A 27,830-nucleotide genomic window follows, 5' to 3' on the forward strand; every position below is an offset into this window, starting at 1 on the left:
CCTGTTTGCTCTGTAGACTGAGGGAAGAAGAGCAAAGCCCGAGCCTCCCCCTCCCCTAGCTTTCCCCCTGTGATTTTGGCTTTGCTTCCCGGGAGGAGCAGGAGATCTCCCTGCCAGCCTCCCAGGGCTTGGGCTCTCTGCATCGATGGGCTGTGTCGTGCTGTGGTGAGCCCAGTTTGGACTGAGAAGGGCAAGTAGGGTAAGTTGCTCCCTGCAGGTCTCTTTCCCAGCCGTCTGTCTGCGAACAGTGTGCTGCTGCTGCTGTCCCAGGGCCAGGGGGCAGGAAGGAACCCCGCTGTCCCCGTCCCCGTTCCCGTTCCCCAGTTCCCCAGCTAGGGCTGCTGCTGCTGCAGGAAGCCGCAGTCGGCTGCTGGAGCATCTGCTCTGCCCCCGTCCCTGCGCCAGAGGTGGGAAACTGAGGCAAGGAGCGGGACGGGGACCTCCCCGTGGTCACACAATGTGGCCTTGGCAGGCCTGGGAAAGGTGCAAGGAGCACCTGGATCCTAAGCCCCTGCTTTAGTCAAAGACCTGGCTTCTGCCAGCTTTAACCTCTTCATAACCAGGAGGCTGTGTGCATTTCCCAGGGCCCCCAGAGGATCTGAGTTAAGGCATATGGATGGCACCATCAACTAATTCTGCTTTTCCATATCTAGGCATCTATGAGAGCAGGACTATTCTGGCTTTTATTTTATTTTGTTTATTTATTTTATTTTATTTTATTTTATTTATTTTATTTATTTTATTTATTTTATTTTATTTATTTTATTTAAAGCAGATTTAAAGATTTAGTATTTCTGGGGTTTAAGGTTGAACTTGCATAAATAAGCTGCAGTTCTGCTTGCTGCTGCTAGTGCTAAAATTCACTGAAAGAAGCTTTTTGCGGTAAGTCAACCCCATTATTCTTGAAGGTTCTGCGATGTGGCTAGAGATATGAATCCCTGGAAAGGGCATTTTGCATGCTGTATTAACCTTCTGTAACTTAAACCCTGTTATTTCGGAGGAACTTTGCCTGCCTATGCACCAGTTCTCTAGGAATGTAGGAATCCAACAACTGCCACAAAAGCCACTCACATTAGCAGCCTGCTTGTGAATTTTAATTAAACAGGAAATGCCACTCATGCATTGAAATTCAACATCCAGAATATCTCTGCTTTACTCCTTTGATGTTTCCCATCCAGTCTGGGATGAACCTCCACATGTTCTCCTGAGACACTCGGAGGAAAATCGCTCTGGTTTATTTACAGTAGGAAAGCATTTTGTAGCGTCTTTTATCCCGAACCTCTTTACAAACTGTTCACACAGACGACCAGCGCCGGGGGGCTTTGCAGCACTGAGCAGCTCCGGGGCTGTGCACAGTCTGGGTGCACCCAGCGGCGATGCTCAGAGTTCAGGACAGAAAGTGGGAGTCCTGACACAAATCAGGGCATAATGGGCAGAATTAGGCTACTGCAGGTCTGATAGTGTTGGCTCCCTTGTCATATTTATCCCTGATCAGTCACAGAAAGATTTGCTGGGATTTTTCTGTATTTCCACAGCAGAAACCATAGACACGAACTGCCTGTATCACTGTAAGTTTCTCATTTGCACGTGGTTTTTAACAAAGAGTCACTGCTGTTGGGCTGATCCCTCCCACACCCTCAATTTCTCGAATTGCGAAAGTACCGTCAGCCCTAAATCACAGTAGTTCCGCACCTCTGTTATTACCCAGACATTTTCTTAAAACATACAGCAGGGGGCACCCCAGGGTGCTGCTGCTGCCCTCGGCAGCCCCTTGCAGCACCGGCACCACGCGGTGGCTGCGCTGCCACCGCCGGTCGGATGCGCAGGTGTCCCAGCAAGGTGCTCCGCGCCCGCTAAAGTGCTGGGAAGCCTACACTGGGGATGTCAGAACAAGAAAATCGTAGACCCTGAGCTCTGTGGAGACAGGAGCCTGCCAAGCCTGGCCGTTCCATGGTGCGCTGGGCCACGAGCCCCAGGTGACCAGCCGGGGGAGGTCCCCTGGAGCACCCCAGGGACACGCAGCGCATGCATCCTGCTCACCGGCCCGCCAGCCTCCCTCTTCTTCTTCACTTCCTCAGTTTTCCTTAAGAATCTCCTTGTCACTGACAGCTGTAGTTTACGCGCTCAGATGAACGCAGACCTTGAAGTACTCTAGCAGAGCCTGGCCGCAAGATGTCACAGTTGCTTCATGGAGCTGGCGCAGCCCTGCTTGTGTCCTGCACCCCAGCCCATGCACGTCTGTATGGAGGTGTACAAAGACACACGTGTTCCCTCACAGTCGTCTTCTTCTTTTTTTTTTCTCTTTTTTTTCTTTTTTCTTTACTTTTTTTTTTTTTTTACTATATATATTATACTTAAATTTTGTTTATGTATTTATTTATTTATTTTTAATGCATAGCAAGCCTGTTCATTTTGCCCTGGGAAAAGTTAGGCAACTATGGTTCCAGCTCATTTACTGACTACTGGTTCAGTGTATATAACGTTTTGGCCCTCCCTCAGGCCCCAGCCCACAGGGAACGATTTGGAGCCAAGTGGAGGCTTTTTGGCCAGGTTTGCCTAGGCATACAAACACTTGCTGCTGCCTAGAGCCACTGGTCAAACACAGCTTCCCTGTAGCCTTCTGCTCCCCTTTGCTGTATGAGTGCAATCCTCCCTGGGTGAAATCGTCACCCTGCTGCTGGCTAGGATGAGGCAGCTGATTTCCCAAGAGAGGACAGTGACACCCCAGTCCCCATGTGATGCTTGTTCCATCCTGGTCACTCCGTATGGTACTGACTCATGTCTCTCGGCCATGTGTCATCACACCGAGATTCCTCTGCACTAAGAGCCAAGGAGGTGCAAAGCCCAGGCAGCACTGGAGTGGGGTCACTCCTGGACTCTCTGTACCAGCTTTGCGCTCTCACATCAGGAATTGCCAGCGTTTGCTTACCTGAATTGCCTTAAAAATGCCTTTTTTTTGAGTCCTGGCTCCCTGGTGCCAACTTCATTGTTTTCCTACCGTGGGTCGCCCAGCGGCTGCCTTCAGCATCCTCTCTGAGAGCGACGAGGCACCGGAGCATGGAGAGCTTACGGGCAGGGCTGGGGCACATCTCTGCTGCTGGGTACGTAGTGCTTCCCTCTGCTTCCCTCTGTCCTGCATTTTTCCACTGAAAAACCTCCAGTAAATGGATTAGCCAGGCTTGCCAGGCAAAATTTTCCCTCCATCTCTCCCGCCAGGCTGGGGGAGATGGGACCAGCCTGGTGGGGTCTAATGCTGGGGAGGGGGTTGCAAACTATGGTGGGAGAATCCTTCTCCCCACCAGGTTTTCTGGTCTCTGGAGAGTCATTCCTCCTCTGAGGCCTGAGAAACAATATTTCTTCCCAAACATTTGTTTTCATTAGACATTTAAATAGCTCTATGGGACATTTCATCCTGTCTGCAATGGCCAAATTCTTATCCTTGGAGATTTCCTCTGGCACTGAACATCAGTGTGAAACTGTTTTCTCTGATCAGCTCAGTATTTGTCACCCTTAAACTTGCTGCCTTTTGTCTGCTCTCCTATTAAGAAGCAGGGAGAGCAGAAACTCCCACTCCACCTCCTCCAATCCATTGAACTTTTAATTACAAGGCTAACTAATCATTTCCACAGCAGCCAGGCACCTCCTCTTTGCTTTTCTTCCCCAAGCATCCTCTAAATAACCACCAGAGCTGCTCTTAGCCACGGCCAGAGCTCAGCCCTCCGAGTGGCTTTATGATGATTTTTATAGAATAATATAATGCTTTCCTCTGCTGATGTTAGAGGTGGAGCTGTTGCGTTGTAATTGGCATTTCAAGAAGTGCCTTGAAATTTCCTGGCCTTCATGGCTTCAGGGAAGACCTCGCTGCCAACAGCTCGGGTCGGCAGAGAGGCAGAGCGAGAACGGAGGCACTCAGAGAGGGAGGTCACAAAGCCCCCTCATTAGTGCCTCTCTATTTCCTCTGCTAACACCCCGCCCCTTGCTCTTTGCACAGGTTGAGTGTCTGCGCCTATTGTGAAGCCTTTCTGTTCCCAAGTGTGAGCAGGACGGCGGCAGATCTATGGTGCATTTACTCCAAGCCGGTCCCCGCAGGTGGCAGGGAGCTGCGGGCCCTGTTCCTGCAGTGCTCCTGCCTCGCCGCCGTGGTCGGAGGCCTCTTCTACAACTGGCTCTTTGCTTCCCTGGAGTACTCCTGGCACCTCGCTGTGGCGATGGCTGTCTCCTTCAGCCTGCTCCTCCTCCTGACCCTGTTCCTGGTGCACCCTGCCCGCTGTGTCTTCAGCATGATCATGCCCACGTTGGGCACCAAGCAAGGTCGGAAGCTCCTCTTGTCAACCTGCGTCATGATCGTGGCGGTTAACGTGACCCCGAACATCGTGAGCAACATTAAAACCATTCTGGAGGTCATCAAGTGCATCTGCAAGAATTCCTCCGAGAGCCTGTTGAACTCGACTGCTCTGCTGGGGACGGCTTCCTGGGAGTTCGGGGAGGAAATCCAAGCAGCCGGTAATTCCATTAATATTTGGAGGCCTATGAACGGGCATTTTAGGTTTTCACTGCTTCGTAACAGCACCCTGATTAACCAGCAGATGCACCTGGCTGGTGAGAAAGTCAGGAGGGACTTTTTGGCTGTGGAAGAACTGGTCAAAGACTCCGTACGAGTGGGCAACAAACTGGTCGCTGGCTTTTCCGTGCTCTACCTCTGCTTTGAGTCTGCGTGGTATTTGAAAAATTACCTCACCAACCTCCGCTTTGACAATTTTTACATCACCAAGAAGCTGGAGCGTTTAGCCATGGACAGAAAAGCTGCTCACCTGCTGGGGGGCTCATCCAAAAACCTCATTCGGCCCACGGGCCTGAAGATGTCCCGGGAAGAAGTGCTGCTGTGCCTGGTGCAGGCCCTGCGCCTCGCCGTGGCCCTGACGCTGATGCTGGTGGTGGTGGCGATGGACCACGTCGCCTTCAGCGTGGCGGACACAGCTGTGAGGAAGGTGGCTCAGTTCTCTGTGGTGCCCGTCATTCTCAACGTCAAATACAGTGTGAGTGCCGGGCCCCCTCCTGCTCAGGACGTGATTCTGTATCAGCTTCTCTGCCCCTCTAACCAAGCCCTGCTCGGAGCTGCGTTTCTGCTCAGTGTTCAGGAGGGATGGAGGGAGGAGGGGGCTCGAGGTTGCTGCTGCTGAAAAGGAAAAGTCATGGAGAAGTGTCAGCTATGGTGGGCAAAAGTCTCCTGCACCATGTCTGTGCATGGGGGGAAGGCACATCGCTCGGCTTCCCTCTGTGGGGTGCCTGCTGTGTACTACATCATGGGAGGTGCCGGCGGGGACAGCCACCTCTGGGGGACTACATGCTGCTTGCTTCCCTCCCCAGCATCCAGCTGGACAAGCAACATAAGGCTTGGGTGTGTGGGGAGGTGTAAAACCAGGCACAGCCTCAATGTCTCCTTCCAGTGCAGCACATACCTAAATAGCAGCACATATCAGCTCCCAGTCACAGCTTTTTAGCTCAGATTCCTGCTTACGGTAAAACAATCAGTGCTTAGAAACACACCCTAATATTCAAATGTGCAGATACTGGTACCCTCTGGATTATATTTCTCTGTGAATCTCACACGGAGCATCCCATCACGATCGCTGTAGCAGCGGGTGAAGATGACAGGACTGGGTCTCACCGTGCCAAGCGCTCAGCACCCTTGCCAGCTGCAGTTATTCTCACTCAGCCTGAGGCATATATGCCTTCAGTACCCCCATCTCACTGCACCCAAACAAGCTGTAAGGGTGACTGCACACCTCCAGGCTGATATTTCTGTAGTAACCAGTTGGGTTTGTTTCATTCATGCCCCGTTTAACCTTTTACTCTTTTTATTCCAGGCTAAAATACAGCTCCTGCCCTTTTTCCCGAGTCTGCTTCAGCTTCCTGACAAAGGATCGACCCTGCGGGACTTTGAGAAGAGTTACCACCACGACCTGACCTTCAGCTCTGCCCGCTGCAGCATCAGCCCCCCGCTGCCCCCCAACCCCTCTGTGCTGCTTGTCATGGGGCTGCTCTTCTGCATCATCTACGCCACCGTGTTTCTGGAAACCTACGCACGGCGCCTGTGCAGGAAAATCGCTGCCTCCTTCTTCGAGAGCCGGGAGGAGGAGCGAGCACTTTACCTCTACAGCAAGCTGTCCAGGAAGCACGCGGAGGAGCAAAGCTGCCCGAAAAACTGAGGCCTCTTTGGGAAACACGGGGAAACACATGGAGACCTTGTGGCAGTGGCTGGGTGCAGGCTTCTGCAAAGGGATCACCAAATTCTTTTTTTTTTAGAGTTGGAGAAGTGGTTTGAATCCAGGAAAAATATTTGGGGAAAAAAAAAGAGAGAGAAAGAGAAAAGCCAAATGTTAATATTTAATATTAATTTAAGAAAAAACGGGCTAAACTTACTAGTCTTTTTTTTTTCTTTTTTTTTTTTTTTTTTCTGGAGTCAGCTCTTCCAGGAACAGTGGAAAAAAGACCTGATATAGCTCATATGACTGGGAAGATGTTGGCAGAATTAGGCAATGTTTACGGGGAAATATGTGGGAGTCAGGGTGGGGGAAGAGCTTCCTTACCTCCCCCCGACCCTGCTGGAGGAAATGCACACTTCCTCTCTGAAGTTATCCCTCCAGGCAGCAAGAAGGAAAACCCATGAGATGATTAATTGTTGAGGAGTTTTTCTTTCACATTTCATGCACAGAGATCTGGGTAGGTGGGATAATTATTAGCCTTTAGAAGATAGTTTATTCACACACACACAAAAAAAAATGTTGTTAGCCTGCTGACATGCATAGAGGACCCACACGACCACAAGATGCACCTCCTGGGTATGGGTAGGGGTGGAAATCAGTGCGTGAGGACTTGCAGAAATCACTTCACCAGGCCTCTCCAAAATGACAGATAAAATAGTTGAAGGACCTCAGAAGAGGACGAGACCAGTCAACAAAAGGTCAGTTCAGGCCGACGTGCAGGAGGACTTCACAAGCAGGAGGCTGAAACCTGACAGCTGAGCCCGTGCTTGGTGGGGAACAGAAAGGGGCAGGACGTGGAAGGCTGGACTTGCCTAAAGCAGTAGCTAGTTTCATATGCTGGGCTGCTTCAAACTCTGAAAGGATGATATTGAATCTAATATGCCAAAATTCATCACTGGATCCACATCTGAGACATCACTTCTGAAAGAGAGGCAGATCAGAAGCTGTGTAAGGGCAACAGCCAGGAGGACAGGGAGCTAAACCAGCGCCGGGTTAAAAACAAAGCAACTTCGCAGCTTCATTTCTTCAAAGTATCTCTATTATTTTCCTCTCGTCTCCCATTAGAGTTTTCATTAGGGTAATTATTTGACATAATGCACCTCAATGAGATTAAATTACAGAAGTGAAGTGGCAGCTGCAAATACAAAAAATTCTCTCAGCTTCTGAGATCCTTGAAACAAAGTAGGTCTGGATTATTTTTAAAGCATCTATCTAACAAAACTCTGGTGTATTTATCTCCCCAGGTTTCTTAATTCCCTGCCGTTATAATTATTAATCTAAGCACCTTTCTGCCTCTGCAGCTGCCAGAGTGCTTTATCATGAGGTTTCTCTAGCAAACACTCTGTAATGTTCTGTTTGGGGAAGGAGAAAGATTTCCACGTGCCCATTGAGTAGCCAAAATTACCTGGAGCCAAGGGTTAAAGAGCTGCAAGGAGACAGGGGAACCCTTCATTTGGCAAGCCAGCAGCACATGGCCTTCCAACAAGCATGTCTTTTAAAGCAATTTTCCCCGAGAAGACTCATCTTTTTGGCAAGAAACATACAGGAGTCCTTCACAGCAATATTTCATCACCCTTTTAGCATTCATTACTTTTTGGCCAGTAGCATTTGGGGAACTCCCCTGAGCAATGTCCAGGTCCAGTGATGGGTCCTTCAGGTTCAGGTGGGGGTTTGCAGCAGAGACCCCAGAGCTGGACTCCGAGGACTAAGGGACCACCCGGAGTGTCCCACCGCACCCTTTGCACTGGTGCTGCCCTTCACTGGTGTGGAGGACTCCTGAAACATCCATTTTCAGCCTGAAATTTCCTCTTTGCTAGGAAAAACTGACCCCAGTTCAGCTCAGTTCTCCCTTCTCTTCTGCAGAGCTTCCTGCAGCTCCCCTTAAATTTTAACCACTAAAGACTAATTCTGGAAACTTTGCGCTTCCAGACAGTAAAGTTCAGCGTCAGAGAAGCCTTGATTAGGGTAATTACATCAGCTTGAAAAGATAATAATCAGCGAGGCACTGCTGCTCTGCCCGTGCTCCCGGAGTCACAGCCGTCATACACCTTCCCGAGGCAGAGACATGCTGTCTTCTCTATTCTGCAGGTGGGTTTGGAGGGACTGAGGAGATTTTATAGGTTTTTTTGGTGCACATCACACCATTTTCTGTGGTTGCAGTGATGGGAGCTGTGTGCAGTAGAGCTCACCTTGCCCGGTGGCACCCAGGGACCAGTTCTCCTGCCCTGTTTTGTGCCTCTGCCACAGGAGGCAGTTGTGGCCTCGCACACGAGTTTCAGCTTCAGCAGACACGTAGAAGCCAGCAAGGGGAGAATTTGGGCTTGGAAGGAGCATCAGAGGCAATCAATGGCCTTTTCTCATGGCAATGCTGGGGTTTGTTCACTGGAAAGGAGGGCAATAAATGCGATGTGTTACACCGTGCAGTGCCGTGAATTGTCCTCACGTTCGTGTCAGAAGTGTGGTTTGTTTTTTTTTTTTCTGATGTAGGAAGAAAAGTCACTTTAATAACTTCTGGTTATTTTAGAGATGAAATCATATTGGTGTTAAATATGTGTATGCTGAAGGCTGGTAGAATTAAATATCATTGCGAAACAAACGCACCTGAGGCTGTCATTGTTGGGGTCAGTGGCACCACCCCAATGCACATCACACGGAGCCAACTGATGGAGCTGTTCTGAGAAGGAAAGGGATGTTGAAAGCTGGCTCTGTGTCACTGTGCCACTAACCCTGCTTGCTGATGAGAAACTAAACCAGAAGCTGGGGTGAATGTGATTTCCCCGCACCTTACCCGTTGCCCAGCATCACCCCAGAGCGGCGCAGGCACCATGGGGACATCCCAGGGGCTGGTGGGGGCTGCATCCTGTGCTGGCTGTGTCCTAGAAGGAACCTTCAGGTTTGAGTTTAGGAAGCAAATGTTTAAGGAAAACATTTAGGAAACTTGTTCAGGCTTTCTTTGGAGAGGATCAGCCATATTTCTGAGGCTTGCTTTACTCCTCGTTGAAAATGGATTAGCCGTTTCTTTGGGAAAGGGAATACAGAAAAGAAACAGACTGCACCCACGCTGCAGCTCCCTTGCTGCCCCCGCGGGCTCTGCAGGGCAGGATTTCACCACTTCTGGAAGCTGGGGAGCGGAGAAGTTGAAAGTTCAGGGCCGGGCACTGGCAGGTGCTGAGGGCAGAGGCAGGGCTGCGGGGCTCTGCAGGGGCCCGTGGGCAGCTGGCGATGGGGCCAAATCCCCTTTTTAACACCCCTGTTGCTCATTAATGCCAGTGCCAGCCCAAATCTTTGCTGATGCCAGACGTGGGCATGTTCACCTGTTTTCTCCCTCGCATTTGTAGAGGTTTGCAATTTCTTACCAACCTAAATAAAGGTGTTAATTACACGAGAGAAAGGCCCACGGATTGCACTTTCCTCCACCAGTGTGGTCAGCCCAGGGGATGGAAAGATCCTCAGGTATGGGACAGGATCTGCCCTGAAGCTCCTGTTACCCTTGGGATTTTGTGGTATATTTTTGTGGATTTTCACCTTAAACAAGTGCAAGTGTAGATAACATATACGCTAAGTCCCTGCTTCTGGCTGGCTGGCTGGGGAAATGAATGGCCTTAATATCGAGCAGCAAATGTGAACTGTCCAGCCAAGGCAGTGCTCTGCGAAATATTTCATTCAGAGCCACAAACCTACATCCACCGGAGCAGAAAACCAACCAACCAACCACCTCTCTCCAGAAATATGTCCCGAGTTTTGATCAAAGTCCATTTGTAATGTGTTTATCCCATTTATAGCATTTGCACTGTAACAGCAATGAAGAAGTAATGGTTACGTACATCAGCTTTTAGAAAAGGCAATATAAATAAACACAAAAGCAAATAAAAGCTATTTCACAGCATGGTGCATGCTCTGCCCAGCTCGCCATGCCACTTCGTGCCCGAGCAGGTGTAGGGGCAGAACTGCCCCCAGTGCCACCAGTACCACTCATCCCAGTAATGCTGCCGGTGTCGAGGACACTCCTCCAAACCCTACGGACAGCTGGTGATGGGGAGAGCCCCTTTCAGACAGGGTTTTTGTGCCGTTTCTGCAAGGACAGCCTGCCCCGGGGCCTTGGCTGGGCTGCAAGGTGCTGCTGCCAAAACAAGAGGGATGGAAAAGAGAGGAGGCGTCATCTTTAGAGGCAAGAGGTGGTAAACAAACCGCTAAGTGCAAAGGTCGCCAGAGGCTGATTTGAAGCAGAAGAGATGTCAGCACTGTGCTGTCCTGAACCGATGCCCAGTACTGTTAAAATGTGACTGCTTCCTGCCTTGGGGCTGAAAGTTTAAATTCATAACACCCCCAGAAGAACTGCAGGTGCTCCCTGCTGCTTCTCTGCTGCATGTGCTAGCTTGGAGGGGGGCATGGACATGCACTAACCTGCCTCAGCAGAGACACCTGGTGCCATCTGGATGCCGTGGGGTGTCTGGCATCTGTGCAGGGTGGCAGATGTGGTCCATGACCGTCAGCACCCATAGCTGAACACCAGGCAGAGCATCCCATCACCCCTAAAAAGATACCAGGTAATTATCTGGGAGTGACTGCCAGATGTGAAGCGAATCGGGGGCATTTGGAACCTCGTTCTTTTGAGCAAATTCTTTTAGAGGCTAATTATTTTTTCCAAGGGGGAACTAAAATGTGTTGAAGCAAGTTGGAGACGTGAGACAGCTGTGGAGAGATGAGGGGTGATATGCAATGCACAGGAAGAGTTTTCCTCATCCTGGTTCTCTTGAACGCAGATCGGTTCACAGTTTCACTCTGAACTCGATGCTTCATGTTTTTCAACTGCAAATTTCCACATCAGTGGTTCATAACAAGCCCTCAGCCCACAAGAACTGAAGGAAAAGAGGAAGAAGCAGTGCTGGTTTTCCCAGAAGGCTGCTGACTGCCACCGTGTCCGGACAGAAGCCCATATTCCAGGCACCTTCCAAAGCCCCTGGATTTCCCAGACTCTACACATCACCGATTTCCAAAGATGCTGGGAGGTTTGACAACCAGGTCCCTTTTCAGGCTCTCAGAGAAGCGTGATTCCAGCAGCTGCTGCAGTGCCATAACCCTGCGGTTCAAAGGGAACATGAGGTGCTGTGGCTCATGGACTAAATGGGGGTGAAATCGAATCAGGGGCAATCCTCTGTGCTTGGGCACCCCAGCACCTCACAGTGCTTCCAGAAAGTGCTTCTGGGTTTCTTTGTAGATGAGCAACAGAGGAAATGAAATCACTGGCAGAAATGTTTTCAACCAAAGTTGGAAAAAAGTACCACATGTCCACACATTTCTTTTTTATACGCAGTCCCAGCCTGCAATTCCTCACCCCACTTGAAATAGCTGGTGAGATACGCCTTTATGTCTGAGAAGGGTGAGAAAACAATTCTGTAAATTCATTTTCCACAGAGATTATGAAAAGTCATCTAAGCCAGCAAAAAGTCACACCTGAAACACGGTGAGAGATCTTGGGGGGCAGAGAAGGGCGGTAAGCAGGGGGCAGGACTGGGCAGGAAGGGGCTGCGCTGCCAGCTCCTTTCCTTGTGTGCCCCCCACGGCCCAGCCAGAAATTGTCTTGGACAGGGGGAGACCCAGGGCTTTGATGGCAATTTGTCCTTCGAAGCAGGCTGAGAAACCGAAATGGCCAAGTTCAAAGGCTGAATGCTTCCTCTTGCGTCAGTCAGAAATCTGTCACGAGTGTCTGGACAATAAAGCACCAGGGAAAAAAAGGTTGCGTGGGTTAGGGGAAGGGCCAGGCTGGGCTGGGCTGGGTGCAGGCCATGTGCTGCTGCTGAGTGCCGCGTCCTGTGCCCAACACCGCAGGGAGAGAAGGGAGAGCAGGGTCCAGGGGCTTAAACAAAGGGCTGGGTTGCAGGCTAGGTTTCATTTTCAGTGCTGCTGCTGGTCATCTGAGAGGTCTGATGGGTTTGAAAGGTCTCAAATCCAAAGAAAAGCAGAGGGAGTCAAAGACATGGCTACCCTGCAAGTCCCCATCCCCTCAGAGGTGAATTTAAGTTTTGCAGGGAAATGCAGAGAGTAGAATACTGATGCCTGGGAGGATTTCTCTGTGCCTCTTTCAGTGTCTCTTTCCAAACCACCACCGGGAGCTTTCATTGTGGTGAAATTACGCTTGGAAGAGGAGCACCCTGTTCAGCACCCTTCCCCTCCCCTCTGTTTGCAATAGCTGTCGTTTTCAGTAACAGGAAAATCACAATAACAGCTCGGAGTTCAACAGCAGCTTCAGGAAAAACAGGCACCAGGGACTTTGTATGAGGCTGTTGCATCTGTGCTAAAGCCTCTCCTGAGTACCGAGGCGTGCAAACCCCGGGATTGTGTGAGCGCGCACACACACACACACACACACACACACACGCCCTCACTCCTCCTTCCTACAGACGTGCGGTAGGATTAATCTCACCGTTCCTCATTTACCTCCTGACACATGCTGCTCCACAGCTGGGAGGATTTATTCACACTGGAGAAGGGTCAAAGCAGATGGGAGCAACAGCGGGACCAAGGGGGCAACTTCAGTGAGGGATATAATGTATTATGGCTCTGCAAATAACCCAGGGTAAAGCAACCGGGACGCTGCAAACAGAATAACCAAGCTGCACTCCTGCCAGAGGAAAGTGATGCTGCTGATAATTTTGATTAGGACTGATAATTGTGGTGGTGCCTCGTGCCTGCCATTCCCACACCTCGCCAAATGGTGGGTGCTGGGTGCCAGTGGGTCAGTGGCACCCAGGGGTGCTGGAGCTCCCTCTGAGCAAGGTATCGCAGCATTACGGGCTGCTGGCTGCAGAAAGTATCACGGAACAGTTGTAATTGTAGTGCATCTGTTAACAAAGAAGGGGAAAAAAGTAGAACTGAATGCACCATGAGAAGATCTCTGAGGGCAGGGACCTGCTGCTGCCTCCCCAGCCTGGGGCTGATGCACAGAGGTGAGGTCCTGGGGCAGGAGTCAGAAGGGAAGAAATGGAAAAGGAAGGAGAGAGAATTTGTCCTCCCTAACTGAGCCAAAGGTGAATGAAATGTCGGAGTGTGTGTGTAAGAAAGAGAGAGAAAAAAAAACAAAACACCTACAGGGATAGCACTCTGTGGAGCCAACTGGAGGCATAATAAATCCTAGAGGAAAGGGGAAAATACTGCTTCTCCCAGTAAGGCAGAGCTTGGGGACAGACTGCTGCTGGCAGGGAGAGGAGCATGGGGCCGAGCCATTATGTGGCGTTTCATCCACACCATGACTGTACCACCCAGGCTTGGAAATGTGCCTGTGAAGTCCCAGACCTGAATCACCCAGCATCAGAAAGATCCCTCACATTTTGGCGATGCGCTTCAGTGTCTAGGATTAGCGGGGTGGCTGTGCTGCTAACTGCAATGCAATCTAATTGAAAAGCGAGCTTTTCCCCTTGCCCTTCCCTCCGCTGCACAGGTTAGAGTACCGTTAACACTTTATCTTTCTAATCACAGTTGCTCTTTCAATGTGAAAATGTATTTCTGAGAGACTGTGGAGACGTCAGGAGCAAGCAGGGAGCTGACAGCAAGTTGTGGCTGCTGCTGTGTTAGCTGACTGTCGGGGAAATGCTGCATCCCCCAGGCTGACCAGCTAGAAACCAGCTATCCCAGCCCGACCGCCAGAAGAGCCCGGATCCCCCAGCCCAGGGGTGGGTAAGCCTTTCCCCAAGTGGCACCGACATGCGTCTTTGGGATGGGGTGGCGGCAGGAGAAATAATTCGAGGAGGTTGCTACCTGGGTTGAATGACCCCCAGGGAAGGGGAAAGCATCCTCTGCCCCAGCCCAAGGGAAACAGGCAAGGCATCGCCCTCGTCCTATCCTCCTGAGGATGAGGGAGGAAGGAAGGACTCCTCATCCTCCCCTCTCCTTCCTCAGAGGTGTCAGTGCCTGCGGCTGGGCTCCGAGTCCAGGCACCCACACTCCTGTGTCCTGCAGCCCCCTGCCAGGAGGTGCCGGGCCACTGCCCCAGGGGTCTCCAGCCTGCCACCGCCCCCCTACCTGGGCTGCTTCCTCCTCCTCCTCCTCCTCCTCCTCCTCGGCTCAGCGGTGCGCTAGGACCCGGCAGGATCAGGTGCACGGGGGGGCTCCGGGGGGTCCTGGGGGCTGGGGGTGTCCAGGGAACTGGGGTGGTCCGGGGGGCTGAGGGGGCTCCGGGGGCTGGGGGCTTCCTGGCTGGGGGGGGGGGGGGTGGGACGGGAAGCGGGTTGCAGCAAGATTTGGGGTGAATTCTGGAGAAAAAGGGGAGGGAAGAAGAAAGGGGCGGGCAGGGGGGGCCGGGGGGTGCTCACCACCCCCCTCGCGGCAGGGCTGCGCCGGGGAGGGTGCTCGGGGCGCGCAGGAGCCGCGCAGCACCCATGGAGAACGGCTCGGCCAGCCCGGGAGCCGTCCCGGACGGCAGCGGCAACCAAACCCTGGGCAGGATGCCCCGGCAGCCCCTGGAGCTGCAGGTGGTCACCATCCTGCTGGTGCTGCTCATCTGCGGCGTGGGCATCGCCGGCAACGTGATGGTGGTGCTGGTGGTGCTGCGCACCAAGCACATGGTGACCCCCACCAACTGCTACCTGGTGAGCCTGGCGGTGGCCGACCTCATCGTGCTGCTGGCGGCCGGGCTGCCCAACATCTCGGACGTGGTGGCTTCCTGGGTGTACGGCTACGCCGGCTGCCTCTGCATCACCTACCTGCAGTACCTGGGCATCAACATCTCCGCCTGGTCCATCACCGCCTTCACGGTGGAGCGCTACATCGCCATCTGCCACGCCATCAAAGCGCAGCTCCTCTGCACCGTGAGCCGCGCCAAGCGCATCGTCTCCTCGCTCTGGCTCTTCACCTCCGTCTATTGCCTCATGTGGTTCTTCCTGGTGGACACCACCCAGGTCACCTTCTCGGATGGGGCGCAAGTCACCTGTGGGTACCGGGTCTCCAGAAGCCTTTACATGCCCATTTACTTCTTGGATTTCGCCGTCTTCTACGTCATCCCGTTGGGACTGGCGACTGTCCTCTACGGCCTCATCGCCCGCATCCTCTTCATGAGCCCCCTGCCTTCCACCCCGCAGCACCCCTGCCTGGGCTCCACGCACCAGGGCGGCTCCCTCAAGCTCTCCTGCCGGGGCAACAGGGGGGCCCTGAGCTCCCGCAAGCAGGTAGGGCCCCCCCCCCCCCCCAGCTGGGCTGCTGCGGCTCAGTGCTTTGAAGGGTTTTGGGGGGATGGATTCTAGCAGGGAGAGGGGTGACCCAATATTTTGCTTCCCTTTGTGAGGTGGAGCTGAGAGGGTGTGCTTGCTGCACAGGAGGCACCCCAAAGGCCAGCTGGGGTCTGGCAGCAGATGGGCTCCCCCCCCCCTGCTTGGGCTGGCCTCCACGGAGCTCCAGCATCACTTGGGAGAGGCAAGAGCGCAGGGTTTTGCCTGGATAATTAATTCCTAATTGCCTCCCCAGGGAGGGGGTGTACCAGGACACATTATGGACTCAGCTCCCAGGCAGAGTTCCGGGCAGGTGACCTCAGATTTGGAAAGCAAAGGGAAGGGAAATCCAGCAGGACACAGGACCCCCATCCTCTGAGCCAGCCCTGGCTGCAGCCCCCAGCTCCCTGCGGCTGGGGGAGGCACCTCAGTGTCCCAGAGGTACAGTGTTCCTCTCAGTGACTCCTCTGTCATCCAGCTGCTTGCTTGCTCTCCATCTCCTCGCCTTGTTCCTCCTCTCTCTGTCCACAAGCACAGTTACTGTCTCTCACCCACCTCCTGGGACAGGGCAGTATCTGGGCACGGGAATCCTGCTGGCTGGCTCTGCGCAGGACAGCGTCCTGCTCAAGCCTCAAACTTTGACACATGGTCTGCTTTAAAGATAAGGGCTGAAGCCTGGGGTCTGGCTTAAGCCTCTCCTGCTGTTTGTGAGCAAGCAGGACCTGATTTCCAGCCAGCCTTAAATTAGTTTCAGCCAGTCTTAAAAATATCATTTATCCAACTCGTTCCCTGACTGGCACAGGAACTTCCACCGCCCAGGAGAGACGATTCAGAGTCACAGAGGGAAGCAAGCAGCTCAGAGAATAAGTATTATTTCTTTATGAGCTTTTAAGTTTTTTTTTAGTTCAGGTTTTTCTCCCTTTTTCTCCATCCCAGAAAGGTTTAAAGCAAGCACCAACATCTGTAAAAGCACCGGGCTGCTCTCCCAGTTGCTGGTGCAGGGTTTTTCCGTAGCAAGTTCCCCAGTGACTACAGGACAGCACCTACAGGTGCACGGCCAAGGAGCAAAAACCTCTCCTACCACATCTGCACAGGCTGTGCCATGGGCTGAGCACCACACACAGCGTGCTCCAGCCTCATTAGGACGAGTGCCCGAGGCTGTCAGTCCCAAGGGGCTGGATGAAGGCACTCCAACCCCTGGAAACATCCTGTGCTCTTTCCACCGTTACACCGGCAGTTTTCTTGAGGTCTTCATTAGCTCCTGAAATATCTTAGCAAAAACTGCCCCTGGCCTTCCATCTCAGAGCTGGGCTCATCAGGAATAAAGATGTCACCGAGGTTTTAAATTGTCAGAAGTGTTGAACTTGTTTTGAAAGTGGGAGGCTCTCTATCTCTATTCACAACCAACACCTACCTCCCTATACAGACAGGTATGTGTGTGTAGTGCTATGATCACCATCGTCAATATTCTCACTCTATAGGGAGCTCTGTGATGATTTGTGGAATTAGCAACAAATCACCCAGCTTTGCTCTAACAGAAGCTGCTGTGAGTCTCCTGAACCCAGGAGAGAAAGCAGGAGCTCTGCTATTTGTAGTGGAAAACTGCAAAAGCCACGTTGTAAATCTGTTTGATCCTCACCTCCTACCTTGCAGAGATACAAGGGTATCAGTGCGTTTGACTGTAACTATCATGTTTGGGAGAATTTGCTTCCCCCTCACTGGACTTTGGAGGCTTCAGGGAGGTATTGACCATGCTCCCAGTTCAGAGCATACTTCTAATATTCATGGCAGCAAGAAATAAAGGAGAATCCTGGATCCAAGCTGCTCATAAGCTATTCGTGAAGCACAAATAGAAGCTAAAATACTGGCAGGCAAGGCGACTCCAAACTTCTGTTTCTGAGCAGTTTTGTTTCATGGGGCTTCCAGCCACGTTCTGGTTACTGCTTCCCTCTGACCACACCACAGCACTTTGAGGCAGCCTGTGCTGAGACAGCAAAGGAGAAAGAAACCCCAGCTGGGCCACACGGTTAGGTCACCTGTCAGGTGGATGCCTTGCTGCTCCCCAGAGGTGGTTGTGATACAAACCCTGGTCCAGTGATCTCCATAATCATCTTTCCCTAGATGGTTATGACACAGGACACGGTCACTTCATTTTATATATAATCATAAGAAATTTATAAGGCTGTCCAGTAAGACCGTGCACCAAAGCCAAGTGAAACCACACTGATATTTTGATGAGAGCTTTGGGCAGCATGAAGAGGAGTGCTCTGAGCATAACGAACCTGCGTCCTGCCAGAGCATCTCCCCCAGTGCTGCCGGGAACCCAGCCGGAGCACTGTATCCCGATGCTATGGCTGCAGTGAGTCACGGCTCTGCATCTAGTTACAAGGGAAAAAACAACCGATCAACCAGGCAGGGAGGAAGGAGGTCTCCTGGGAGCCCCGCGGGGTCAGCACAGAACTCTGCCTTGAAGCTGTCTTCCTGCATGGGGACAGCAGGGACCACACGAGTGATGTTTGCTGGAGCCGCTGCAGCGTGCAGGAGGAGAGCAGGGCACATCACCGAGCCGGGTCTAGTCTGAGGCTGAAGGCAGCTGGATGAATTTTGTCCAGCAGAGCTGGCAGATAGAGATACAGGATGGGAGAAGCAGTGAGCAGAGAGGAGAGCATTCCTGGGGGTGTTACGGCCCCACAGCACCCCCAGCCTGGAACCAGGAGAGTCTCCCCAGGTCAGCTTTAGCAGGTGGGTGCCAGCCCTTGTGGCTGTAGGGAAGAGCCTGAAGATGGGAAATGAGGCACAGAAGGGACCAGAATGGCCTTCTCTGGGCCAGGTTCACCTCTGTGACCTGCTCCTGAGGAAGTCAGTGGCAAAAAGCCCCCGTGCAATGGTCCAGAAGTCTAGACACCGGTGTCCTGGGTCTTCTTCACCAGAAGAAAGATGTCCTCTCTGATTTTCTGATAGTGATGGCAACACTGCCTCAAAACCAGGGGGAACGGTGGAAAGAAGAAACGCAGCGGTATCTCAAATCATCCCACTGGACACTGCTTTGCAATCGCTGGTGAGCAGCTCGCAAGTGGTTTTCTTTGCTCATTAATTACCCGTGGCCAGGGCGGAAAGGCCTGCTGGGTTATGACACGCACCTCTCACACTCTCCAGAGAAGTGCTGACAGCCCTTGAAAATGTCACCAGGAATTTCCAGGGGGGCCCTTGGTGATGGGTCCTGTCCCGAGCACCGGCCGTGAGGACACAGCACCAGAAAGTGCCCCAGCAAGAGATGCTGGCGGGTCTCCAAGCTGGAAGGGCGATGAGGAGGCTGTGAAAGCAGTACGTGAGCTACCAGCGGGGAAGATTAAAGTGAGGGTGCACCTCCGAGCACGGGTTTCACCCGCTAGGGACCACTAGAGGGAGCGGGATTCCTAAAAAAAAGATGCTGCAGCTCAAGACGGTGGTGCTTGGACAGGGAAACCTGGCACTGGCTGGGAGAAGCAGCAGTGGCCTGGGGGACATGGGCTGAAAGCCTCGTCCTCCTTCTAGCCACAGCCCCTTTGGGGCTGCTGCGTGCACACCCAACGCACGGCACAGTGGCTGTGAGACTTTGAGACTTCATGGAGAAGTTTTCTCCCTGGCTGGTGATTTCCTGAAGGATGCTTTGAGGCGACAATAAGGATCTGTCTTTTTTGGGGGGTGCAGCTGCTTTATTGGGCCATGACTCAAGACTTCTCCAGATAGGGATAAATGAACTCACATTCTCCCACGCTCTCCCCAGGGCTGATTAATTTCATTTCTCACTTGGGCACCAGAAGAAAGCTCAGTGCACCTAAAGGATGCTGCTGTTACTCTCCCAGGAAAGCCAAAGTGAGGAAAAGCATGGAGAGGGGTTTCAGCTGTGCATGGAGATGATGTTGGAGGTTTCTTTCCCTGTGATAGCGATGTGAGAGCGACTTTGGGATAGACCACTGGGATTTAAGCAGAAGAGCCATCCTGCACCATATACAGCCTTAGTAACACTGCACCCAGGAGAACCTGGGCTGTACGGACAGTTGGCTTTATGAGGCCAATTTCATCTTGCAGCAAGCTCGCGGCAGGGCTTCCATCTCACCTTGCAGCCTGGGTGCAGCATCCTTGGTGAGCACCGAGGGCATTTAGCGAGAGTAGGCAATAAATCCTTGCGGTGCTGGTTCCTCAGCGGGTTTCCTCTCCCAGGACAACGACAACTTTTCCACAGGGAAAACCACTGTAGGACGCGGAGCAGGAAGCACAGGTCTTTTCGTGACAGCACTTGTGTGGTCTCATGCGGTCTGGATGGAGGTGTAGGGAGGTTGTCGGGCACTGTGACATTTCCGTAACAACCAGCCGAAAAGCAGGGGCAGCTCTGGCTAAAAGCAGATGAATCATGAATTCTTTCCCACGCCAAACTTTGTTTGGTCTTGGAAGGACTGCAGCCGACTTACTTGTCAGCCTAGGATGCACTCCCTCTGGCTTTGTCACGGTGAGGCAGAGTCCAGCTCACTCTTTACAAACATCGTGGCTTCCTGAGCAAACAGAATTACATCAGTCAAGAGGTCAGAGATGTTTCGGCCTCACAAGCCAGCGTGTGAGCAGGACTAATTCGTTAGCTTTAAAGGAGACATTTCACCATGCAGAAAGCTCTTGGCCAGAAGTGGCACCTGACAGAGAGCAGAGCTAAGTGGACACAAGTTTGGAGATTCATTCTCTACAGCGGACACCTTGGCACCTCAGAAATGGAGACAACCCCTGTGCTGAGCGAGGAGTGTCTGTGCTTCAGTGCCCACCTGCAGAGGTGTGGTATTTAAGTTTTCCAGGATGCATTTTGCAGCGATCCTGCTGCAGTAGGACTACTGAAGCTGACGGAAAGGCTCCCTCCAGCCTTGTCCCAGGGACATCCCTTTAGCAAGGACCCTTCCAGGCAGGACATGGACATGGTTGGTCTCTGCATGGGATGGTGAAGCACAGCCTGCCCTCGTCTCCTAGGACGAGTGGTCTGAATAAACTGCCCAGTGGGGGGGATTAAATTCTGAATGAAATTGTACTTAGGATCACTTGAGTTGAGTTGTTTGCATTTTGCTGTAGGGTTCAGCTTTTATCACATTTTTGTTAAAATCAACTTCATTCACGTTCTCAGGGTATTAACCTCAGCTGCATCAAAAATATGGCAAAGCCTTTCTGTGTCTATTTGCTGTAAAGATATTTGGAAAGAGAAGTAGAGAGCATCGGTCCCATCCACGTGCGCTGCTCCTCAGGCAGAAAGCCTTCCTTCCTGGGCTCCCGTGGTACCGGGAGCTCTCTGTCCCAGAGCAATGCGGTCTCACAGCCGGCGGGAGGATGCTCCTCCGTCCCCTGGTGAGGAGGGGTCGAGCCCATATTGCCCTGCCAGGCTCGGGGCAGACAGTGGCTCTGTGTTCGGGACAATTGCTACAAAGCACTTTGTCACCCAGCAGCCTCATCCTAGCAGCTTGAAACCAAAAGCTTGTGGGATGGATCCAGCCACACTTGTGAAAGGCACTGGAAAGCTCTGAAGCTTCTCTCTTTAAAATCCCTTCTGTCTTCTCCCAAGGCAGCAGTGAGCACGCTGCAGCCTTAGCAACAGCCCAGGCACTCACAGCATCACGGCGAGGTCTGATTCTGGGAAGTGTCCTCACATTCCTGTTAAACCACACACAGCAAAACACTTCTACTCTGGCCTCAGCTTGACAATGGATCCTTTCTTGTAGGAAAAGTTTTGTTGCCACTGCCAACCGCCTCTGATTTCTACACAAAACATTACAGGAAGGCATCACTGCTTGTAACTAAGTTAAAAAAAGAAAAAAAAAACTCCAAGAAAAGCTGAAAGACCGAGTGTGATCCAAGTACTTATTTCCTTATAGAGGAGTCATTGCACAATCCCCTTTTTGACATTTGAAACACCGCCGCCTTAATATGCGGGCGGCATCAGTGTTTACTCATACTTTCCTCCTTGGGGACGCATGTATTCTGTAAGCACTTGTGGGAGGATGATTGTCACCTACCCGAAATAGCTGTCAAAATTATTAGGATCGTTGCAGTTTCAGTACAAAAACATTTTCTTAAGCAAGCCTGAGTTGAGCTGAGGGCAATTACTGCTCGCTCCTGCATTCTCAGTATCTTCTTGTTCCTAATACATTAATGTAGTTCTTCCCTAGTGTGCTGCAAATTAAAATAACCCATACTGATTAGCTGAGCAGCTCCCCTATCAGCACAAGTCAGGAATTTGTGTAGGACTCCAGGCACTGCTCCCAGTGCTGCTCTGTACCAGGAGCCTGTCCCTGGGAGCACAGCAGGAGTAACAAACCAGAAGATCCCAGACAGGGAGTTGAGACTCACCCCTGGCACCTAAAAAAACTTAGGATCCCACTTTGGCACAAGTTAATTTCCTCGCTGATTTAATGTTATGAGCAATTTTCATACCTGTTTTCTGGTACAGAAATTCCCATGGTTATTTCCCACTCATTTCCAGGCTGATGGATGCTTGTGCTGAAATTTCCAAGTCTCTTGAGTGGTAGGTGAAAGCCTGTCATTTAAAGGTTGTATTTATGCAATATTATTTCATGAACAAAACAGATTCAGCGAGGAATAGACAGTCTCATGGTTTGTGAGCCTATTTTAAATCCTAAAGGAGAGATACGTGTGATATTATGAATTACCTGTCTGCGCAGTTAGAGGTGGGAAGGTTCTGCTGGAGCTTCAGCACCATTTGCCTATTTCTCTTTTTGTCTATTCCCTCTAACAAGGTGACCAAAATGCTGGCAGTGGTGGTGGTGCTCTTCGCCCTCCTGTGGATGCCTTACCGCACGCTGGTGGTGGTGAACTCCTTCATGGACCCGCCGTATCTGAACATCTGGTTCCTGCTCTTCTGCCGGACATGCATCTACCTGAACAGCGCCATCAACCCCATCATCTACAACCTCATGTCCCAGAAATTCAGGGCTGCCTTCAGGAAGCTCTGGGAGTGTGAGCAGAAGAGCGCCGAGAACCCCGTGCCGCACAGCGCCCCGGTGTACTACAGCGTCACGAAGGACTGCTCTCACGGCAGCTCGGATCTCCTCACCGAACAAGAAGAGCTGAACAGCCTCCCGGCACCTGCAAGGAAAAGCAGGCCTGCCAAATAAATACCAGGACCCTGAAACAACGCAGGAGCTATGTGGCTGCACGCACCATGCTGGGAAAGCGCCAACAGAAATCGCTTGGCATTGTGGCAATCTTGAGTTAATACCTCTCCAGGGCATTTAACAAAACAGATTCTTAGAGGCGAATTAATTTGCTTTTCCTTAATGCTAATTTATTCTTGTTTGTTGAAGTGTTAGGCGCAGGTCAATGCTTAGCATCTTTAAAGAATCTGTAGTTAAATATAGCAGCTCAACGCCGTTCTGTGTTACGTGCAAGTGCAGCTGTTTGTTGAGTTGGGCCAGAGCGCTGGAAGGAAATGCAGGAAGAGAAGGGCACTCAATGGAGAAAAAAACACTGGAGCAGGTTTCTTAGGGGGTGAGGATCCCCTTCCCAAAGGCAGGTGCCTGTAAGATAGACACCCATGTAAGCTGCTCCTCTGGAGCATTGTCAGAGATAATGGGGACGTCTGGGCACTTCCAAGAAGCAGCTCCTCCCTTCTCAGGGTAGTGGTCTGAGGAAGGAGAGGAGATGAATATCTCCCTAGATGTGACCCTTCCTCTCCGTGACTCTAAAGAGACCAGTCTGACTCTCTCAGATGGAGATTCGTGAATTATGCATGGCTGAAGCTGGGCGTCAGGGACCTCACCCCGTGCTCCCGGAGATATGGCCGTGCTGGTAGCACGTAAACCCAAGGTCCAGGCCAGTTGGATTTGTTACAGAAAAAATGATCAAATTAATCATCTGTGTTCCTTAAGGTAATAGTAGTACTTCCAACACTGTGGCCTGAATTTCTTTTGAATAATCTTACCTTTCCTGTCTAAATTCCTGCAGTTGCTTTGGCTGGATAGCCTTTGGTAGCCTCATCCTGTAAGCCCTGGCGTGGTGTAGCTGCATACCATCAAGCAGCACGTTGTCCCAGCTACAGCTGCGTTTCAATGGCAGGTGAAACAATTCTCTTATTTCTTGAGAATAATTCATAAAAGTCTGTAAAGTGTTTTGTGATAAGTGGCATTGCCTATAAGGCATTAATAACACTCGCTGCTGCTGTCATCTAGTAAGCGAAGTGGATATTCATAACCTGACACATTCAAGAAACCAGCCCAAGAACGTTTGCCCCAGACTCACAAGAGACTATCTGGACTGGGAGTAAAACATAAGAGATTACAGATGAGCCAAATGCCAAGGCTCTTGCCAAATAAAATAAGAGTCAGCCACCAATAACCCTGAAGTGACTGTAAACAATTCTTCTTTGAGCAGCCAATTCAGCCTCAGCACCCGACACTGCTTTACAGCAACCCAGAGCGTTAAATCACAGGCTTACATCTTACTTGGGAAAAGATCCGTGAGATATTTTTAAGAGCACAAGACTTTAAGTAACTGTTCTGTGTCTATGGAAAATAACTTCCCTGGGCGAGCCAGAACAAGACCTCACTTCCCACCAATGTGCACGGAAGCGTTCAGGATCTGTTTCATTTTGGTATAGGGTGGCTTTGCATGTACGGTTGTTATATTGCGGATTATTAAACTGCCCGCTTTGCTCCAGAATAACTGTAGGATAAGGAGAGAGAACACTGGTTTTGCAGATATTTATGAAATAGTGTTTGTTTGGAATTTATGGAATCATGTAATTTTGTGCTCTTTTGCATATATTGGGACTTCAGGAGCAAAGTTCCTCTTTGTTACTCTTAAGAAAGCTTTGCAAAGAAATCTGGGAGTTGCTTCTTGAAAAGAAGGGAAATACTTTTTCTACAGCGCAAGAGAAGCATTCTACTTACCAAAAGAAACTAGGAAGTGAAAAAATTTGCTGGTAATAATCTTTTCTCTAGCAGAGAGATTTTTTTCCCATTAGAGCAAGTTCTTTCCATAGCAGCTCAGAAAGAAAAAAAAAAAAAAAAAAAAAGGCAAAAGCATCTGCAGACAAAAAAAACCAAACCGGTAAGCACAGAAGCACCTCAATATAACACCCAGGTAATGCAGCCACACGGGATGGGGATTTAGGATTAAAATCAGGGTTTAGGATTAGGGCACTTCTGAGGCAAGGGACGGGCACTTGGGCAGCCTGTATCTCTGGCACCACAAGGAACAGCTCAACACAAGCATCCCAGCAAACTCTTTTCTGTCTTCCCCATCACATTTCCATTTTTTACTGCTCCCTTTAATGCATTTTTTTTTTCCTTCCCAGACAGTGGCAGTTTGAAAGCACTATTCTCCTAATTAAATTTTAGCCCCAGGCCAACAGCTAATTGATGGTTCTGAAGTTTTTGTTCAACATACTTGAGATTCAATTAAAAAAAGACCTGCTCTCTTCTCCCCTTTCTGGCCTTATCTGCCAAGTACTGCATGATCCTTTGTTACTTCTTGAGAAGTAATTGGCAGATAAATTCTCCCAGCACCACGAGACCTCCAGTAAAGGCACTGGAGCGTTAAACTCAGTAGATGAGGAATGAGCTCCTGCCCCTTCTCCCTGCGCTTATGCTGAAGCATTGGGAGGGTTTGGGAGGGTTTTAGGTGGAGGAAGGTCAGCACTCAGCTTGCTAAGGAGATGCTGGTTGAGAAGACAGACAGACACATGCTGTTAGGAAAGAAGTTGCCAGCAGAAAGGAATTACAAGGAATAACTGCTGCTGGAGGCCTCAGCTGATGGCTCCCGGAGGGATTAGGCTGGAGGGAGTCTGGAGCAGGCAGCTGAAGCAGTTTTGTACCAGCAGCAGCAAAGCCACAAACCTGCAGAGGTGGATCAGCCCTGAGGGAGCTGGGGCAGCTCCTGCTGGGACCGAGGTTCTGTTGGTGGTTGAACTGGGCTGTCCCCACAGGCAGCCGAAGTCACCAGCACAGCCCGCTCCTTTGCGTATCAATGCAAAGTACTCTGGACTTGGAAACCCCAGAGACAGGTGGCTCTGATTTGGAAAGAACCAACCTCCCCTCCCTTCCCCTTTCTCCAAAAGGGGCTCGGTCACCTTTACGCCTCTGCCTGCTTGCTCCTTCTGCTCCCTGATCCCTCTGCCGCCTGCCTGCTGCACACCCAGGAGGGCAGGACACCCCTGCAGCCAGCACTGAAGCGAGACAGGAGCCAAATCCCAGTCACTGCAGGGTGAGGGCTCACGAGCATTTTTTCCTTTGTGCAAGTAGTATCTAACAAGGAAAGTGAAAACAGGAGGATGAAAATCTGTCCTGGCCTTTATCTGGTTGGAGGAGGACAGACTTCAACGCTTTTCCTCTCTAAAAAATCCTAGTTTAGGTGAAATGAAAAGATCACAAACATTCTGAAGCTCAGCCTTTCCAGGATTGCTGCCAGAGCCCCCCAGCCTGGGCATCCCCATGGGGCTCCGTCCCCTCTGGCAGGATGGGGCTGAGCGGACCCACACCATGGAGACCACAACGACCCCCAGGGCCAGACAGGGGTCAAAGATGCCAGGATTGCCCATGGAAAACAACCCCTGGTGTGCAACAGGGCAGGGAGCTCCTCCTGGGCACGGTGGTGAGAAGAGAGAAATCGATGTTATTTCTTCGTCGGCGCTGGCCCCGCAGGGACCTTTGGGAGCTCGCATTCCAGCAGTTCCCTGAAGCGCTCTCCGCTCCTCAGTGCGTGTCATTTCTCAGGGCGAGGTCTCAGCAGACAAGCCGGCTGTCTCCAGGAACTGTGGCCGTGGTGCCACGTTTGGTGGTGCTGGGTCTGTGCGGCCGCACAGTGCTCGGCTGGAACTGCGGGAGGAGCAGCTGGGAGCGCGGGAGGCGTTTCTGCTGGCTCAGCCAGGAGCAACAGCACGGCATGGCAAGCCCTGGCGTGGCAGAGAGAAGGAAGCACTGACACTTCAGGGGTCCAACATTCTCCACAGACCCCTAGTCACTGGGACTTCCCTCCTCTGGGTATCCAGGGTCTGAGCAAAGCCTCAATTCCTTACAAGAAATCCGACAGCTCCCTTCAAACTTGAGCATACCTTGCACCCTGAGCCCCCCCAGCCTGCTCACAAAGCCTGAAGCAGCGTGCTGCCCTCAGTGCTTAGTCACTGCCACCAGCACGAGCGCAGGCTGCACATTTATGAATGTCCCCAAACAGATCCTAAAAATCACTCCTAAATAATTTACCGCATTGAAGCTGCTCCTTAATTTGATCTAACCTGTTAGCTTCTTAATTAAAGCTTGCTGTTTCTAAATCCTGCCCTTGCAGTGCTTACTGACCTGGTAAAATGCCAGCGGCTTGCTTTGAATGGAGATGGTCTGGTGGCAGGAGAGGGGTGCTCGGCTCTGCCACGCTCACGGGTGCTGCGGAGCCACCAGGTGGGAGCACTTGTGTGTGTGCTGAGGGGAGGATGGAGGAGAGAAGTGGCTCAGGGGAGGTAGGAGGTTTACGGGCTGGAAAACCCCACGGTGGCTGAAACTTCACCAGAGGCTTCCAGTGACGGAGACACCACATCCAGCACCTTACCTGGCTCTGGCTGACCCCAGCGCAGTGCTTGTGGCCAGAGCAGTCACCTCCACGGGGCTAGCAGCAGGGTCCTCAGCAAGGACTATTTACTACTGCAAAACACCAGAATTTAAGTAAGTTACTGAAATAAGCACCTGCCAGGTTGCCTTCTTACATCACCTCTAGGTTTGCCTGGTGGGAGGGGTGCTTTCAGCAGGGTAATTGGGCATCCACAGCTGATGGTATCAGAAGAGAGCGTGGCTGTGCTGGGGGCTCTTTGGGACAGCCTCTGCCTCCTGGTTCCTACCAGCACCTCGGGAGCCAGCCCCAGGCTGTGCTGGGGAGCAACCCGCAAAGAACCCGTGGCTCCCTCCAAAAAGGGAGGGAAAATGGAGCAGAAGGAGACACGGCACCATGCTGCAACCAGAGCTGGCTACAGGAGCCTGGCTCTGCTCTTTGGTACAGCCCTGCAAGGAGTAAAGAGCATGTTAGTAAAACCAAAATAGCAGTACCTTTAAACTAGTGACAGCTCACCACGGAACATGCTGAGCAACTGCTTACATTTTTTAGAGGCGCAAGCGAGGGTGGACCACACATCAAGGAATGAATTAAAGACGGCCCCTTTCCAATCTGCTCTGGCCCCTGGCTGCTTCTTTGAACTAATTAGTTCAAGCAAGCTCCAATTAAGGAGCTGCTAATAAGGCTTGGGGGGATAGTGCTACAGCAATATTGGTGTAATCACTCCGAAGTTATTTGTTTGTTTTGCAATGTGTATTTCACAAGCCCTCTGGAGGGCTCCTTGGCTCTCGGAGCCGTC

The 27,830-nt window shown here is 51.5% G+C and overlaps 2 protein-coding genes and 2 long non-coding RNA genes across 6 annotated transcripts; 2 read left to right on the forward strand and 2 right to left on the reverse strand.

The window, feature by feature from the left end:
- Positions 1 to 100: 100 nt before the first annotated feature.
- Positions 101 to 8,675, forward strand: OCSTAMP (osteoclast stimulatory transmembrane protein). The gene is made up of 4 exons (XM_080557584.1): positions 101 to 199; positions 3,013 to 3,101; positions 3,992 to 5,036; positions 5,868 to 8,675. The coding sequence occupies exons 2-4, from the start codon at positions 3,058 to 3,060 to the stop codon at positions 6,207 to 6,209; spliced, it is 1,431 nt and encodes a 476-aa protein (XP_080413710.1). The 5' UTR covers positions 101 to 199; positions 3,013 to 3,057; the 3' UTR covers positions 6,210 to 8,675.
- A 4,294-nt stretch (positions 8,676 to 12,969) lies between these two features.
- Positions 12,970 to 24,541, forward strand: LOC308178640 (thyrotropin-releasing hormone receptor-like). Of its 3 annotated transcripts, none has more exons than XM_080557588.1 (3): positions 12,970 to 14,358; positions 14,593 to 15,427; positions 22,234 to 24,541. In XM_080557588.1, the coding sequence occupies exons 2-3, from the start codon at positions 14,642 to 14,644 to the stop codon at positions 22,609 to 22,611; spliced, it is 1,164 nt and encodes a 387-aa protein (XP_080413714.1). In that variant the 5' UTR covers positions 12,970 to 14,358; positions 14,593 to 14,641; the 3' UTR covers positions 22,612 to 24,541. The 3 variants fall into 3 exon arrangements, with proteins under 3 accessions (XP_080413714.1, XP_080413713.1, XP_080413715.1); XM_080557587.1 differs by having other exon boundaries at positions 12,970 to 14,333; XM_080557589.1 differs by lacking the exon at positions 12,970 to 14,358 and having other exon boundaries at positions 14,519 to 15,427.
- Positions 20,324 to 22,238, reverse strand: LOC308178650. Its single transcript, XR_013939874.1, has 2 exons — positions 21,911 to 22,238; positions 20,324 to 21,235 (listed from the first exon to the last, which is right to left on the reverse strand). It is a non-coding gene; the product is annotated as an uncharacterized lncRNA (long non-coding RNA).
- A 445-nt stretch (positions 24,542 to 24,986) lies between the features above and the next one.
- LOC308178647 lies at positions 24,987 to 27,498 on the reverse strand. The gene is made up of 3 exons (XR_013939870.1): positions 27,035 to 27,498; positions 26,788 to 26,907; positions 24,987 to 26,387 (listed from the first exon to the last, which is right to left on the reverse strand). It is a non-coding gene; the product is annotated as an uncharacterized lncRNA (long non-coding RNA).
- Positions 27,499 to 27,830: the final 332 nt, after the last annotated feature.

Source organism: Anser brachyrhynchus (genome assembly GCF_964034855.1).
Source record: "Anser brachyrhynchus genome assembly, chromosome: 16".
NCBI lineage: Eukaryota > Metazoa > Chordata > Aves > Anseriformes > Anatidae > Anser > Anser brachyrhynchus.

Coding starts and splice junctions, on each gene's coding strand:
- OCSTAMP (XM_080557584.1), top strand. CDS start 3,058: ATGGAGAGCTTACGGGCAGGGCTGGGGCACATCTCTGCTGCTGG. Junction 3,102..3,991: donor GGGCACATCTCTGCTGCTGG/GTACGTAGTGCT, acceptor CTCTTTGCACAG/GTTGAGTGTCTGCGCCTATT. Junction 5,037..5,867: donor TTCTCAACGTCAAATACAGT/GTGAGTGCCGGG, acceptor TTTTTATTCCAG/GCTAAAATACAGCTCCTGCC.
- LOC308178640 (XM_080557587.1), top strand. CDS start 14,116: ATGAGGGAGGAAGGAAGGACTCCTCATCCTCCCCTCTCCTTCCTCAGA. Junction 14,334..14,592: donor TCCTCCTCCTCGGCTCAGCG/GTGCGCTAGGAC, acceptor CCCTCGCGGCAG/GGCTGCGCCGGGGAGGGTGC. Junction 15,428..22,233: donor CCCTGAGCTCCCGCAAGCAG/GTAGGGCCCCCC, acceptor CCCTCTAACAAG/GTGACCAAAATGCTGGCAGT.